Source organism: Telopea speciosissima, chromosome 4 (genome assembly GCF_018873765.1).
Source record: "Telopea speciosissima isolate NSW1024214 ecotype Mountain lineage chromosome 4, Tspe_v1, whole genome shotgun sequence".
NCBI classification, from domain to species: domain Eukaryota; kingdom Viridiplantae; phylum Streptophyta; class Magnoliopsida; order Proteales; family Proteaceae; genus Telopea; species Telopea speciosissima.
In genome coordinates, this window is record NC_057919.1 from 7,158,821 (window position 1) to 7,175,878 (window position 17,058).

Genomic DNA, 17,058 nt, shown 5'->3' on the forward strand with positions numbered 1-17,058 from the left:
CAAGATACCTGTTAAACATACCTGTTGCATAATATTCACCCCATTTAGGCACTTTGACATGTCCAGGTTCTGGATTCTGGTCCTTGCATCATCTTCTACACCGTTACTTGGGTTCATATGATTTGACAAGTAATCGTTCCCATAAAGAAGTGCTGAGGGTGGTGGTCAGAATGTGGTTGATGCCTGTGTTTATCCTTATTCATGTTTTGTAACAAAAGGGTTTCTAAACGGAGGTACATTGGGCATCCTCAGCCCTAAAAGGCTCAAGTCTTGTGAGTCATGTGCTCTGCCCTACTACCAAGAAGTACCAACTATCCCAAGGTACCAAAGTGACCTCAACTGTCACCCTATGATGAGGATCCTATTGATGTATACTACTTAGATTTTGTTGGCCAAATATTTTCAACATAATGAAGTTGTGGATCCAATCTCATAGCTTGTATCTGGCTTACCGAACTGTGCAAGAAACTTGCATCAGGAGAGATGACTGGTTTTTGAAAAAAAAATTTGTTTTGATGAGGGGTAAAATGGTTCAAAAACTCATTTTTTAAAGAAATCAAAGGGTAATTTTGTTCGATACAGCCGATCCAGGTTGATATTGTATTGGTATTGTATTTGTTTTCTGTGTTGCTGATAATTGTTCCGATACCGTGCATTAAAACCATGGTTGTACCTCTTAAGTGATGAGGGGTCTGGGTCCACTCCATTTATATATGATAGAAGAGGTTGGAGGGGGGACCTTAAGCTTAAATCTTGCTTCTCTTATAATTTTGTTTAAAGCTACATGACTTCACAGATCAATCTCAAAAGCAGGCTTCTGTAAAATACTACAGACATTCAATGTCAAATTACAAATTGAATCACTTTATCCAAAATAAAAAAATAAAAAAAATTACAAATTAACTCAGATACAACAAATGCACAATTTTCTCTGCATCTAATTTCAAATTTTCAACCAAACAACCCGTCATATGACCAGATCCTCCAGGTAGTTTTAAGAAATCTCTCTCCGGGAGAAGCCCACACTTTAATGTCCATCTCGAATCACCTGTAGTCATCCAGGATTCAAAAAGAACTTCCCCTCACCTTTCGTCCTTTCGTAAAATCTTCTTCAGAAACAATCCATTATCACTGTCATCTCCTCAACGATTCACAAAGCCTAATAGGAGGAAAAGGAAAAAAGAGTTCCTCGTTAACCAAGTCTCACAAAGCCCAGTCCTCAAAACTTGGAAAAACTCTCTAATGTCACTTCTCTCACCAGTTCCTCCATATCTAGCAAGTAAAAAAGAACATATAACAAAAAAAAGAAAGAAAGAAAGAAGAGAAACTCTACCCTTGAATTCCCTAATACTTGAAGCCGTCCTTGCTCTGTTTGTTTCATGTTTCATTCATGGATCAAGAAAGCCCATCTCATAGAAGACGGACAAGAAAAAGAAGAAGAAAAAAAAGGGGGGGGGGGGGTTGTTGCTGGAGTGGTGGAAGACCTCAAGCATTCGATGTGAAGTGTTAAAACAGGAGATAAATAGATCACAACTCATTATGGGAACTGAAACCCTGCAGCTTGAGAAGCGGTAGTAGGACTGGCTTTTTGTGGGCTTACGGCAATCCAGAGCAAGGACAAGGTAATGGCAATGAGACCCGACCACACGAAAACAATGGTGGGGGTCTTGCCTCCCCTTCCCATGAGCCCTTTAGCGAATGGATAGAGATGAGTCAATACCCACAAACTAAAGAAAGCTCCTCCGATGAACTTGTTCCATTGAGGAGTCGCACTGTATATCGTCCTCGCAAACGCAGTAATAATGGCAATTATGTTAACCATGGCAATGACTATGGGAGGAATCATCAAAGAAGTCCACTTGACGAGGTAAAGTTCGGCATAGATGTCTTCGTTCTCGTCTGCGGCGGACTTAGAAGTAAGCGTGAAGGAGATCTCGATTCCGGCAATAACCTTGAGGAGCCCTTGTATCACAGCGGCCAAGTGGGCACTAGTCCCAGAGATGAGCCAGAATTGCTCGTTCCTCCACCACTCCTCCAGGGCAATACCAGACCATTTAACCTCCAGGATGGCGGCGCCGATGAGGCATAATGTGGTGACGAGTAGGTAGACGAGGAAAGTAACGCTCAAGGTCCGCACGATGAAATGCCCAGAAAAGAGGGAGAGAGCAGGAAGGAAGCAGTAGACGAGAAGGAAGAGTGAAGTAAAGGGGTAAACACCGACGTTGATGTAAGACAAACGTTGGAGAAGCATAACCTTCCTGGTAGCAAGGAAAGCATTGTTTCGAGAGAAGAAGATCTCCACTGACCCAGTCGCCCACCTCAACACTTGATGCAATCGATCTGTTAAATTTATAGGTGCCGATCCTCGGAACGCATCACGTTTGGTGATGCAATACACGGACCTCCACCCACGGTTGTGCATACGGTAGCCCGTCACCACATCTTCCGTCACCGATCCATAAATCCACCCCACTCGATCCCCCCACTCCGTCTTGTCCTCATACCAACAAGACACGACGGAAACAGCCTCTGCAACGGTGGTGGCATCAAGTGGTTCTCGTGGAACTGTAAGAATCCCAGGTGGCCTTCCATACTTTATTGCAGGATGATCAGCCAATGGTCGACCTTGGAACTCACAGATAGGTATAGACTCTGCAAGTATAGTAGAATTACCGAATCGCTTAGGAAGCATGTTAACATCAAGGTCAGGATCGAAGTCAGTAGGCTTCAACGCATGCGTTTCTTGTTCTCCTCCATTCTTCACCATCTTATTCACATTGGGTGGATCAAAACCATACAATGCGAATCTCCTGAACATACAACCTGTCCCCACATAAAATGGGCCCTGCAATCCATCCAATGCTCTCATGTTGCCGTCGAAGAAGACAGTGTTGTTGTTGGCATAACGATCAGAAGGATCGATACCTTCGAAACGCTGAGGGAATTGAATGTAACAAATGTCTTCACCACCTCGATCCATCATGAAGCAAAGACCCTCTTTAATGGCTTTACAGTTGTAGATGTAGTGATCACAATCTAGATTGAGAATGAAGGAGCCATTAGAGAGTACAGCAGAAGCACGGACGAGTGCGTTCATGGCTCCTGCCTTCTTGTTGTGGTCATAGCCCTGTCGCTTCTCACGTGACATGTAAACAAACATGGGAAGCCTTATGTCTATGTCTGTGAAGTCTATAATCTTTTCTTCCGCACAACCCATCAGAGGGTCTGGACTTGGGGGTTTCAACATCACCTGTTACCATAACATGATTGGTATATCACTAATGCGACACGTGATTGAATCTCAGTATAATTCCGTAAAGAATGAAAATATACCTGAAGGATGCCGGCATGATCTCCTTTCTTATGATCAGTGCTGGGGGAACTCCAAGTGCCAGGCCAATGGGTCCCATCAGCCATCCACGTGGCTCTCTGGATCTTAATGGACTCTAAGGGGTCCCCACCACTTTCTCTCATGTGTTTCAACATCTTCATCTCCTCCCTAGCGTTGAAGGCGTCTGATCTCCTCCGTATGGAATCTGGAAGACCATTGATCCTTACCTTAAACTCATCGTACTCCCTCTTGATCCTCCTTCTGTCTTTGACGAAATCTGCCCGTCTCTTGTTCTTGGTGGGGTCCCCTTTAATGGCGAAATAGCTATCAGGGTTCCTTGGTTCGATGTCATGTTTACGACAGAAAGGGACCCACAAGTCAGCGAAGCTACAAGCCTCCGCCATGGCCTCGAATGTCAGAAGTGCCCCACCATCGTCGGAGATATAGCAGGAGAGTTTCTCCACTGGATAGTCGACGGCTAAAATGGAGAGAATGGTGTTGGCGGTGACGAGTGGTGGTTCCTTCTCTGGGTCGGCTGTCGACACGAACATATCGAGGGCTGGGAGATCAGACCTGCCGGTGGGATTGGAAGGAGTAGGCATGTCGAACTTGTCTCTCAGCACGGCAAGGTCGGTGGAGCGATTGACAGGGCAGAGCTTGGGGATCTGATCGAGAATCCAGGAGAATGCGAACCAAATCTCGCATACCACCGAAATCAACCATAGCCACATAGCCTCTTCGTTTGGGTGCTTGATACGCCATGTCAAGAAGAAACAGAGAATCACCAACCTCAGCGCAATAAGCAACCTGTAAGGACTAATGATACCGGCAGGCATGGGAATCACTCGGCTGAGGGGTCTCCATGGCTTGTCTGCTGTTTCCACCATTCCTCCATGGAGACCTCCATCACCATCGTCGTCGCCGTACATGTCGTCTTGGGGCCAGAAAGCATTGCCATAGCCGTAAGTACCTTTGGTCTCGAATAGCCATCGGTTGTGATCAAATTCCCCTGTTTGGGACCTCAGTTGCATCGATTTGTTGTTATTGGACTTCATCATCGACATGCCACGATCCACCTTTGAGTTTTCCAGACCAGGCAACGGCAGCCTTCCACTCGACATATCCAGCGTATCGTCTTCGTAGTCCTTGTATGACTCCTTACACCCTGGGCATAAACCAGACCCTTTCTGTGCATCCAAGAAGCAATCTCTGCAAATTTTGAACCTGTAAACACAATCACACTCATTTCAAACTCAAATCGATCATTCAGTATGGATATATAAAGCTTGGAATGAAGCAAGTACGTACCTGCATTCGCAAGGGGAGATATCTTGACCTCTCTCGTCTTTCATGACCTTACCATCGCAGGCGGGCATGCTACAGGCGGAGCCTTTCGATCCAGCCATTTGAGGGTGAGATACTTCGGAGTCGATCACCTTGTCCATGAGGTGGGCACGGGTGACACTGTTAAACCCTCCCGTGAAGAGAGAATTCGCCACGTACTGCTCCTCTGCTTTCGTTGCCACCGACGTCTCCATCGGCTGATTGTCCGGCGTCGAAGGAATGTGAACCGTATAGTTCATATAATCGCCGCTAATCTCCCCAGACATGTCGAGTTCATCTCTGGAAAGACTCACATAACGCCCGCTTGAAGTTCGTCTCGCGAATTTCACTGTTTGCCCACTTGAGCCTCTGTTGGCCTGTGGGTCAGAACTCCTGGGGCTCCTTGTGGATTTCTTTGGTGGAGTCGAAGCCATTTTTAACCCTTTTTTTTTTCTCCTTTCTCCTGGGGGCGGGTTCTTTCTCAGTTCTTCTTCTACAATTTCAGTGACGCAAATGCTGCTTCTCTGCCCCTCCCCTGCTCAATAGTTTGGGCATTCTTGAATGCTTGCTGATACAAGGATCTCTGAATCATTAAATACCCAAAATGATATTTAGAAAGAAAAGAAAAGAAAAGAAGAAAAAAAATCGATTTTAATTTCTCTCTTTGATTCGTGAATGGAAACATACCTTGAGATGGCTTGACTGGACAAACCAAAAGCAGCATCAATGATGTCTTCTGGCTTGAACCCAAGTCCGAAACCATCGTTTTCACACCTTATATGAGGGCTTCCAACAGAATACCCAGATCATGAAACCACCTTACCAGAAAACTAAACCATATCTATTATATGTAATACAATTGGAGTTGAGTTTTGTGTAAATGGGTTGGCTTTGAATTTAAAAAATTACAGGTCGATTTTTTTTGTTCCTTGGGAGAATGAAGACCCAAAGAAAGGAGATTTAGGCACATTTGGTTTAATTGGTGGTAGGTTGAAGAAGATTTGATCCTTGAAGAAGCCCTGTCTACCACCCTTGAAGGAACAAAATGGGGAAGCATGTAAGGAGAAGAGTTGATTGAAGAATAGGAAAGAGATTGGGAGGGAAAGGAGGGAAAGAAGGGAAAGAAAGAAGACGTAGCAGAGAAAATTTTGTGGAAGGTCAAAGGGTACAGATGAATTGATGGTGAGAGACTCAGTCTTCGATTGTTGTTTTTAGGGTTCTTTCATGCGTGTTTTAAGGGGAGTATTTGTGGAGACGGTAGGCTCTCCCCCCCTCTCACAGTCCAGAGTCAGACATATCGTATTTTTGGTGTAACGTAATTACAGTTATATGAGAGAAAGAGAACTTTAAAGGTGACAGACACCTTTTATTCATTTATTTTCACTTTCAAATTGTTGGGCTAACCGAATATTTCCCTATTTTATATAGAGAATGATATCTATACTTCACCAGGCCCAACCCAGCCCAACCCAGCCCAGCCCAACAGCCTACAATCGATACCGATATCGATGGAGAGAAAGGATAAACTGCACGTACCAACAAGTGAACGTACATTTTAGAGTCAATCACATTTTGTTTCCATAAAAATCCTTCCTCCCCTTGTGAATGGTAAAAATAGGACAGATGGTTGGCTCTCACATGTACATTCACCTGTTGGTACATGCAGAGGAACCGAACTCATCAATGGATGGTATTGTCAGATACATTGTCTTTTTTTTTTTTTTTTTTTATTTTGTCCGATCCTATACTGAATTGATACCAGTCCGATATAAATGTATCGGTATCAATGGAGATTGCTCGAGAGTGATTCCGAAGGGATTTTCATGTTTTGGAATGATATTACCTACATTCAAGCTTTGTATCAAGTATGACCTCAAATAGAATTGATTGGAGGGCAAGGATCCATTTAACCGACCTCATTTAGTTGGGATAAGACTAAGTTGTTGTTGTTGTTGTAATTATTTTGATTCTCTAAAATGATTTTTTGAATTTTTCAATGTTTTTAAAATTGTTTTATTTGAGTTTAAAAATCGGGATTGGATTGGTTGATTCATGTCTGAATTGGTCGAGTTTGATCTGGATCTCAATTTTGTTTTTTTTTTTTGTTTAAATCCGAGTCTTTTGTGTAAAAATAATTTATCAAATTTAATAATAATGGACATACTTTTAATTTTAAAAAAATATGAAAATATTTATAATCAATACTAATATGAATGATTGAATGTATAACTAACTCCAAAACATTCCAAATTTGACTATTAGATTTTACTTTACACTCATATCTCTTTGATTTGACAAGTATAAATGCTAAATGGGCAAGACAATGCTGTCCGGTCACGTGGCATTTCACCAGTATGGGGGCCATTGACAATGCACGCAGGGATAACAACATGAAGGTTTTTATTTCACATAGATCAGACATCGTTCTTTTTCCCAAGAAGGCAAAAGGTTCCCTACACGAACGGTGTTGGGGTATTAACCAAATGCGGTCAAGCAAGACATTTTATAAAGGTAAGAATAAATCTATTGATCAGCATTTGCATAACGGATGGTTGTAGAATTACAAAGGTCCATCAATCACGGAGTGAAGTTTGACCAAACTGTTATACACCGCATAGATAAGTCCTTCTCTGCTAGGTAATCCACAATAGTGTTCGAATTCCTACTAATACAAGTAGAATTACAAAAGAGAAAATATGGATCAAGAGGTTGAATGGCTCATTGCTAAGCCATGCAATAAACCTCTATGAATCACTAATGTTTCACCTTCACCGATATTAACATAGTTGCAGGCCTCAGATGAGGCAAAGATAGGATTTCCTGCGCCATTCCGGATGACAACTCAAATACCACAGTTCAGGCTCCTCTGGCTTCTAGATGCATCACAATTCAATTTGTAAAAAGGTGGGCTTGCGGAATTCCATTACTTCGGAGAACTAGGAGGTTCAGGGCTTGGATTCTAAGCCTTGGGGATATTAGGAGATTGTGCCTGGCGGGATTCTGCGTGAGCAGTTTGGGCTATTTGGATCACCTCGGATGGAGTCCAGTCATGTCTTCCAAATGCAAAATCGTTCCTGGTCTTCCACAAAGAACCAAGCGATTAAACTACATAGGTCACAGAAAAAAAAATCCTCTGTAGTGCCTTAATTTTACGATGCCTTAGAGTTCGGACTTGAGAGCTCGACACGTGAAAGATGAAGGAATTGCAAAATAAGCAATATGGATCATTCGGAATTTGAAATTGTGCACAACATTCAGTAGTGGCTAAGCCATTTGCACACCAGCCATAAAAATGATCGGATTTTGGTTAAGAGTGTTGCAGTTCCATATCGACTTCCATACATGAGTTGGAGTAGAGGTCCACTTACTCACCTTTGAAGAAGAAGGAGCATCTTTCCGTTGAGTATCTCTGATGTTGCATAATAGATGATAAGCAGATTTCACCGAAAATTTTCCATTTTTTACTACCTCCAACTATGGAAAGAGGGGGAGATGAATGCAAAGAATTGCCATTCTTTTCTGTAGGGCTGAATGTTGAATAGTGAATCTAACAGCTCCGCTTTAAATTGACGATCTTCTTGACCTATTAGTGAATCAGTCCTCGAGCAAAGGATGGAATCCATTTGTTGCCTCAAATATTAATTTGATTTCCATGACCCACCTTCCAATCAGCCCCAATTTCAAAACTTTCCTTCCTTCTATTATACTCCTCCACGCCCACAATGAGCTGTTACCCAATGTGGCCTCCCTGAAGTCACTGATTGGGTAGTATAGCCGTTTCATAAATTGGGCCCAATTTGATTGAGACTCGTTGAAAAGGTTTCATGCCGCCTTGGCAAGTAGAGTTTTGTTGTGAAGAGATGGTTCTCTGAAGTCCTTCATTTACCCCAGCAGAAGTGGGCAGCTGCCTTACGTTTGCGGTCATGGTGAGACTGGTAATTTGAAGTGGCTCCTTGAAAAATTGGAGCTAGGAAGAATAACCGATTTTAGAGGAGTATTTCTCGACCAGGTAGGGTTAGAAAGTTCTGTGTCCATCCATGCATCTTCTTTGTAACATTGTCATTAATTTCATGAAACAAATCAGCCTTATTGATCCCCAAATCTGTGGAGCTATCTTCAAATGAGATTTTTAAGACTCTAGAAAACAACCTTTTCACCTTAGAGGGCATGTTTGGGCTGAGACATAGGCTTAATTTCTTCACAATATAGATCAACACAATCCTTCAAGTTAAGTATTTCTTGCAATCTAACCTCAAAGAAAAGAATCTAATCATCAGCGAATAAAAGGTAGGAAATAAGCTGGGTCCCTTTGATGCCATTAATCTAGTCCTCATAAGGCTACTTAGAGCTTGAGCACAAATAACAAAGAGAGCTGGGAAGAGTGGGTCAAGTTGCCTCATCCCTTTCGAGGGTTTAACAGAGCATCGTTCAACCGCTCAGCTGAAAACCATGCTACCACTTTTCAAAAATGAACTGCGTAATAGCTTCTTATAAGATGATAAATTCACTTTTCCAAGCAAAAATTTACAACGCATGTCCTGATGAATAACTCACTATACGTCTTCCTTTTACATCTGATGAACATTTGACAAGGTGGGGGAAGGGCAAAAAGAAAATTTTTTTGGCAAAAATTACTGAACATACAAGGATTCAGGGATATAAATATATTTAACATACACTATAAGAGAAAAAATTTCATCTTTAGATGAGCATGTTAAGGTTGACCACATGGAAGCAATCACATCGATGCCAAATCCAGCTCTTCATCTGAATCAATCACATCTTCATAATTATAATAAGCATTCACCTGCACCAGAGTTGCATTAAGTTGATCATGTTGAAACATCATCCATAATTTGACATAAATGAAGAAAGCAGACTATGATGCAAAGAAAGTAGCTCAGAAATAGCAATGTCTGATCAAGCTAGTTAGTTTCCCAAGTTGTGGCAGTATCACCATGTTCTAAAAAACACATGTTAGTGAACCATTTGACCTCCATCCTTGCGACAGTGAGGTAGTTTTAGAACATGAGTAAACCCAAATTAAATTAGAGTGTTTTGAGTAGGTTGGAGGGTATAATTCCCTAATCACCCTTGGACAAAGCTGAAATTTAGTTGCCCAACTTCGCTGCAACATGGTAGTTCAGGTAGTGCAACTACAACCCGTCAAATCTCCCAAAGACCCTACCAGCCTCCCAGGCCCAAAAAAAAACTAAAAAAGGTGCTTCACACTGACAAATTGTCAATTAAACCTCGCTCCATCCCTGGGGGAGAACATCATCAATATTTTTACATCCTCAGATGATGATTGGATTGCATTTTTCTTTTCTGATCTAGATCTCTTACAAGGACCATGCTGATTAGGCCAGTAATTAAATTTTGCATACTTGAAGAGATGAATACATAGAAAGAGAAATTTAAAGAAGAAAACAAAAAAGTTTGGTTAATAACTGAGTAAGTATAATCCTCGTACCTTTGGCCTTGGTATTGTGGCCGCAAAAGTATGGAAGACAGGGGTATCAAATTCCGGGGGTTCCAACACAATATATGCCCCCTTATTGTTATACCTCTCCTCTGTTGCCTGCATAGCAGACAAAACCCATGTTTAGATGAATATTTCCTTGAGCTTATCACAAACCCTGTAACGATTCTGTCAGTTTGTATCAAAATTATGTGCACATTTTTGTTTCAGGACAAAAATTTCTCATAAGATCCAAACTCAGTATTCACAAGTAAGCATGAATTACAAGTCTTATTATGGCTCTGAAATCAACGAGGCCTACTTAACAGACATTTTACTTTTGATAACATATCAAAGACTTAAAGGTCTCTCACATGATAATTATCACATCCTCAAAGTAATACTGCATTCGTATCAAATGCAATTATGGGTACCTACTGTCCAAAAGGAGTTAAACTGAGGCTCTCAAGAGAAACCAAAAGACAATACCCTGTATATGACATTTCTATCCAGTGGCACACAGTGTCAGAGTGTTGCCCATTTTAGAAACTCATGTCATATTGGTTGTTTGAATCCATTCGTAACCATGATAGAATTTCAGAACTAGCAACTGGTGACTACAAGTTAAGGAAAAAGATACTCAAAAACGCAAAGGGTGAACCATAAAGAAAATAGGTGCAAACATAGCGAAAGAGATAGAGAGAGAGAGAGAGGTCTTAATTTAATTTTCATATTAGGAAAAAAAATTGTGAGAACATCCGTAAAACAAAAGGCATCCACTATTTAATAGGTCCATCAAGGAGATCTTAAAAAAAACAACTGCAACAAAAGAAGGCAAATGCCATCTTATGTCTATCACATAAGATGCATATGGTGGTCCAATGAATTACAATGTCCCACCTGCTTGCATGAGCCCAAAACGATCTACCAGCAGGGTAACTTCCTTTTGATGAAATGGGTGTAACTTCCCTTAGATGCCAAGTATGGAAAGAACCAAGATATGAAGGGACAGAGAATATGCCTTGGCATGTTGCAACACAAGACTCCGCAATGAATAAGGGCTTTAGTATCAATACAACCATTTAGTTAAGATAATTTTTATGGAAGGAAAATTAATACTTTGTTTAATTTGAATACACAGCTAATACTTGCTATATTTCTGATTATATTTTAGGGACCATTGCTTAGAGCAATGGTAAAAGGCAAGGCAAATGCCCGGGTTCGAGTCTTGAGGGCGGCCACTTTGCACAAAAAAAAATGCCAGAGGCTAGGCCTGACTCCATTCTCACCCCTCCCAGGACCCGCACAGGTGGGACCAGCACTGGATAATGGCCTTTTTACTGCTAACCATGCCTTCATGGAGACAGTGAAAAATATTAAAAAGCTGGTTCGGATGCACATTTTTATGAATGTCTTTACCTTTTGTTTCCTTTTTTTTTTTAATGGGTTAGTAATGCTAAAACCTTAAAAACATAAGATTACTTTCACCTTACTATGCATTAAACCATACACATTTTTTCGTGCCACATATTTTGCTTAATGAGGCTTTCAAGGGAATTTATGTGATAGGAATTCAAAAAAAAAATAACAAATAAGAAAATAATATCCAGTTAACAATACCTAAAAGTAACCATCTCATATCAAGGTAACCTTATTCACATAACATGTAGATTTGGTGCCTATTCTTGTACATGTATCCAGTAATTAGCCCAAATTTGTGGGTAGCAAAATCATTGAAACTAGTGATGCACTTTTAAAACAAGCCCCAAGAGAGAAAGCCATGTAGTTCATCTGTAGTAGCAAAGATGATCCAAAGATAAAGCTCAATTGTCAAGCAATGGAGAAGGGAAACAGAACAAAATGTAGAAAAAGGAAAGACCTGAAACTGTGGGTAATCAGGAGCACTGAAAAGGGTAATTAGCATCCCCGACTCAACCACGTGATCAACTGTGTATCCTTCCTGCATTCCTGAAAGACCAGGTCGTTTTTCCCTTGCATCAGGCCCTTCATGTGATCTAATAATCAACTGTAATTCCAGCAATAAACATCTTTGCAATTAGCACTGCAACTCACAATACTAATTATAGCTGAAATCTTTCAATAAGATAGAGAAAAGGAACTAGATGACAATTTTCCAGATAAATCAAGTTACAAAGAAAGAGAGAAAAGAAAGTTGATGTAACAAGCATACTTCCAATTAGGGGTGGCAATTTTCAGCCTGGCCCGCCTAACCCGCCAAATTATTAGTTGGGCGGATACATAGTTCAGCCCAACAGACTGATTATTAAATAGGCTGGTTCAGGCAACAGCTCATTGCACCCATCTCAGCCCACATGATCCTCCTTGATTAATATGATTTTTTCTATTTTTTTTAATTAGCTAGCCATTGCTGCCTATTCCAACACTCCATGCATAAGAAGGAAAGAAATAAAGAAAAACATAACTTAAAATGGGCTAATCCAAACCTGCCAAACTATAACTATCTGATATTTTCTTGTGTGACTCAAGAGGGCTTTGGTGAGATTCCTACAGCAGGCCTAGGTGGGACTCCTATGGTTGGGCAACTAGTGGGACTCCAGCTTGCCAAAGTTATCTTACTATCTTCAACATTCAGCATTCATCATCCATCACCATTTGCACCGTTCCTATCTTCATCATTCAAACACCAACACAGCAGGATCAGAACTAAACCAAATCTGACCCAAGCTGTCCAGTACATAACCCTATTCTATTCCAGATTCGATCTTGGCTTGCTTCCCCTCTCGGGTTTGCATCAGTTTGCTTCAAATGAAGCAGGGTTCAACATAAATCTGGGGAGTATGAAATTTTAATCTAATCCCTCCAACAGTAGACTCTTTTGCATGGGCAGTAGCTCTTCAAGAATTCCAACGGATGATTTCCTAAAAAGGAAGAGCTATTGCTTAGCAAATGTATGCTGCGTATGTAAGAAAGAAGAGAAGCTGCACATGCATTTCTTCATTTGTGAAGTTGCAAATCAATTTGGAGATAATATACTGGCCTTTATGCAGTATCTTGGGTAATGCCTTGAAACCTCTTCCTTTCCCATTATGTTGGTCTTCTTGGCTTAGAGTGGAATGGCTGTATCTTTGAGGCTAAATGAAGTACCCATTTTTTGAGGTGGACAAGGTGAGGAACCTCATATGTCAAAGCTCACACACCCTGAATGAGTTCAAGCGTAGTTTGGAATTTAGAATTTAATGTTTTTGTTCAAAGTCAGATTTGAGTCTGGTCAATTATAACGTTGTTTTAGCTCAGTCTTGAATTTCCAGTTTTAGTCATATTTCAGGTCAGGTTTGAGTTGTTTCTGGTTCATTTATAGAAGTTTAAGTTGAGAGCATCTCTTATTCCTCCCACCTTTCTTTAGGACTTACTCCTTCAGGTCAAACTAGCCCACTTTGCTTGATTTTGATGCCAACAACGAGTTTCTTCAATTATATAAACTAAATAAACCCCAGAATTTTGTGAATCCAATGAGATTGGGAGAGGGAAGGCTGAAATGCTGGTAAATCATCAGTCTACGATATTTTCCAGTCACTCCTTTAGCAAAGAGTCCAAGAGTCTATAAAAACTTCATGTAGTATTGATTTTTTGAAATTAAAGTTTAATTATTCTTTTACTACTTTTGCATGAATAACCGCAATAGGTCATGAGCATTCTAAGTATGACTCCTACAAAATAGCGATGTAATGCTGGGTAGGCTCTATATCTCTCCTGCTCTTCCCCTTCCTTTTTCTTTATTTTATTTGCATAATTTTCTCTTTATCTACATAAAAAATCCATACCAGCTTGATAAACTCTATTACTACTTTCAGTCAATTGTTTAAAACCATGTGTATAAACTTAAACCTTCACTGATCAATATGGTTAGCTTTTCAAGCAGTCAATTATGAGCATCATATTGCAAATTAGATAAACTTCATTTGGATATCTAGTTTTGAACCTTACCTTCAATTGGTACTTCTTTAGGAACTCTTCAGTGCAGTCAGGACCCCACAGTAGACCAATGCCTCTCTCTTTATTTGGAGAAAGACCCGGGCTCATTGATGGGTCTGACCACAACACATCACCAGGGATCAAATTCAAACCTTCCCATGGAGGATCGAGAACTGATCTCCTTGCTTTCAATAATTCCTCCAATGAACCAAGTGAGAGAGAATTTGCATCTGGCTTTAAGACCACTTTGCGACCCTTCTTCCCCTTGGTTCTCTTTGATGGAGTAGCTTCCATGCTGCGAAAGAGCCCTCCATGACTGGTAAAAACTTGGCCAGCTATAATGGAGGACAATGGGAGCCCCTCAAAGGATCCTAAACATTTTCGGTAGACATGTTTCCCTTGGTCTCCGTATTTTGCCATTACCTCTTGCTCAAATCCATAGACAGATGTGCAATATTTAGATTCATGATTCCCACGGAGGAGAAATACTCTATGCGGCAAAAAGACCTGTAAATTCAGAGAGATTATTCAGAAATAACCTTCAAATGAAAGAGTTAACAGTTCTAGAAACAATAAATTTAGTGTCAAGAGCACACACATCAAAGTGAACCTTTTTTCCCCTTCTACTTCTTGGGATAATGTGTAGGCTAATCAATTTCGAACTATCAAAAGGAATGAAAAGATTGGGGGAAGCTGAAACAGACAAGAAGTGCCCAACTACACAAAACAGACCCACCATATACAACTATCCCACTAATAATGAGGAACCCACAAAAAAAAAAAAAAAAAATATATATATATATATATATATATATATCTTTAGATGCTATTAGTCAATTCTGTTTTTTTTTTTTTTTTACTTGTAAAGGAAAAGATGGAAAGCAGTAGAGCAAGCTCAATTTGTCACATAATTCCGAGTCAAATACGTAAACAATAGATACAAACCTATCAAAAAAAAAACAATTAATAATAATCTAAAGCAAGCAACCAAAAGCACAATCTCATCCTCTAGAAGCAGAAGATTAAACATCCATATTTTCTTCTAAAATAAAAAACAACTGGAACCCATTTGAAAGATCGCTCATTTCCTCGTTTTCGAAAACCTTCTCCAAAAATTAAAATAGTAAACACTAAAAAGGTAAATAACAACGAAAGGAGGAGAAAAAAACCCTACCTTCCAAGCCAACAACAGCAGGAATGTCTCAAGACCCCAAGCTCCTCTATCAACATAATCACCATTAAATACGAAGAAGCGATTCTCAGAGGGAAACCCAGCATCCCGCAAAAGGAAGATCACGTCATGCAACTGCCCATGAACGTCACCGACGATAACGACGCTAGAGTCCTCTCCTTTCACATCAATTCTGACGCAATTAGGTTCTTTATGTAGAATCTTAGAAGCCGAAAGAACCAGAGAATCGAAAACGGAGACGGGCAAGACGGAAGAGAAATTCGAAGGGGCAACGTTCCTGGACGACCACTCGAAGGTGGAGATGAGGTCCTGGATCCAATCTAGAGTTATCTTCCCATCGGGAGGCCATGAAAGAGGGATCTGAGAAGGTGGAGGATGTGAGTCTTCAACAGTCGTGGCGATATCGTCCACTGAAGAGTTCTCATCCGAAGCAGGCTTCGGATTTGGAGAAGAATTTGTAGTGGTAGTTGTTGAAGTAGGAGATTCTGATTGCGATAACATAGTTCGAAAGATCCCTAACTGTTACTGTAGCAGTATGTTGAAGAGGATCTCTCTCTCTATCGCAAAATCAAAAAAGTGGTATTGGTTTAGGTATTTCCGACTTCCAAGATCCAATGGATGAATATGGAAAGAAACTGAGAAAAAGCGACATTCTCTTCTCATGTAAAGCATACAGATGGGATTTAGGAAGCAAAGCTTCAGAACATGTGCAAACTTCAAACAGAGAAAATTTTTGCATATCGTTTTTTAGAAAAAGAAGAAGAAAAAAAAAAAGATTTTTGACCTTTGTTTTTTTAAATAAATAAAGGGAATATCCAGGAGCGTGGCCTCTACACCAGCACGGGTCAATAACAGTGCTTGTGAAAGCATCTATTTGGACGGCATTTCTGCAGAAATGACGATCTCACCCCCTGTCTGAACACACTACCCGGGTGGGGTGAGATTGTCATTTCCACCCTCCCTATGAGAGGAACCGAAGAGGAGAAAAATTCGGACATGGTAGACTGGCAGTCATTTCTCCGCCTATGTGTCTAGGCACATGACGCACACTCTTGGATAGAGTTCTTTTTTTTGAGAAATTAATGGTATAAAATGGGAGATGGTTCATGGTTCAAGGTAACTAGGACTGTTTTGATCCTATGGTGGTCCATTTTAGAATCATCTCATGTATTAAACGATCCCAAAATTAGGATTGGATTCGATTTTTGTTTGGATTCAATAGTGGTTATTGATACTCAAAATCTCAAACATTCAAAGTGTTTCTTTATAATTAAGACTCTCAAATATAAGTCCAGATCCAATGTGCTTCTTTAATACATAACCCTTAGTTTTTTCTTTGTAAAAACGACATAATCTTTACGTAGGTTATTTTTTGCCCTTTATTTTATTCTAAAAATTATTTAATAACAATATTTAATGCAAAAATAAAGAAGGTTTTCGAAAAAAATTGAAAGTTATATATAATACAAATTTAATGTAATTCATATGTAAAATAATGACAGATTTATTCTTATTGAAAAGATTGCATTAAATGTTTTTAAGGATATTATAAAAAACAATTAAATGAAAAACCGAGTTTTCCTCCACCAATGGTGAATGAAGACGAGAATGGATATAAAGAGGGTATTTTAGAACATACAAAAAACCTGATGGGTGAATCATCCTCCATGGCTGGAGGAAAACTTTTATCTTTTAAACGAATGTGTCAAATTCTAAATACACCAACTGGGGTTGCTCCTTTCATGAAACATGGGCGGTTGTGGTTCATGAAGCCTTTTAGAGTGATGGGCCCAATCC

The 17,058-nt window shown here is 40.2% G+C and overlaps 2 protein-coding genes across 6 annotated transcripts; both read right to left on the bottom strand.

Annotated features, from left to right (window-relative positions):
* Nucleotides 1–1,528: 1,528 nt before the first annotated feature.
* Nucleotides 1,529–5,088, bottom strand: LOC122657818 (cellulose synthase-like protein D4). Its single transcript, XM_043852610.1, has 3 exons — nucleotides 4,640–5,088; nucleotides 3,334–4,555; nucleotides 1,529–3,250 (listed from the first exon to the last, which is right to left on the bottom strand). The coding sequence occupies exons 1-3, from the start codon at nucleotides 5,086–5,088 to the stop codon at nucleotides 1,538–1,540; spliced, it is 3,384 nt and encodes a 1,127-aa protein (XP_043708545.1). The 3' UTR covers nucleotides 1,529–1,537.
* Nucleotides 5,089–9,359: 4,271 nt separating this feature from the next.
* LOC122660163 (serine/threonine-protein phosphatase 7) lies at nucleotides 9,360–15,991 on the bottom strand. Of its 5 annotated transcripts, XM_043855351.1 has the most exons (5): nucleotides 15,244–15,989; nucleotides 14,082–14,576; nucleotides 11,995–12,141; nucleotides 10,128–10,235; nucleotides 9,360–9,461 (listed from the first exon to the last, which is right to left on the bottom strand). In XM_043855351.1, the coding sequence occupies exons 1-5, from the start codon at nucleotides 15,760–15,762 to the stop codon at nucleotides 9,393–9,395; spliced, it is 1,338 nt and encodes a 445-aa protein (XP_043711286.1). In that variant the 5' UTR covers nucleotides 15,763–15,989; the 3' UTR covers nucleotides 9,360–9,392. The 5 variants fall into 5 exon arrangements, with proteins under 5 accessions (XP_043711286.1, XP_043711289.1, XP_043711287.1 ...); XM_043855354.1 differs by lacking the exon at nucleotides 10,128–10,235 and having other exon boundaries at nucleotides 11,995–12,083; nucleotides 15,244–15,991; XM_043855352.1 differs by lacking the exon at nucleotides 10,128–10,235 and having other exon boundaries at nucleotides 15,244–15,990.
* Between the last annotated feature and the right edge of the window lie 1,067 nt (nucleotides 15,992–17,058).

Coding starts and splice junctions, on each gene's coding strand:
- LOC122657818 (XM_043852610.1), bottom strand. CDS start 5,088: ATGGCTTCGACTCCACCAAAGAAATCCACAAGGAGCCCCAGGAGTTCT. Junction 4,556..4,639: donor ATCTCCCCTTGCGAATGCAG/GTACGTACTTGC, acceptor TTGTGTTTACAG/GTTCAAAATTTGCAGAGATT. Junction 3,251..3,333: donor ATCATGCCGGCATCCTTCAG/GTATATTTTCAT, acceptor TTATGGTAACAG/GTGATGTTGAAACCCCCAAG.
- LOC122660163 (XM_043855351.1), bottom strand. CDS start 15,762: ATGTTATCGCAATCAGAATCTCCTACTTCAACAACTACCACTACAAAT. Junction 14,577..15,243: donor TGCTGTTGTTGGCTTGGAAG/GTAGGGTTTTTT, acceptor CTGAATTTACAG/GTCTTTTTGCCGCATAGAGT. Junction 10,236..11,994: donor CTGATTACCCACAGTTTCAG/GTCTTTCCTTTT, acceptor TCTGCTATGCAG/GCAACAGAGGAGAGGTATAA.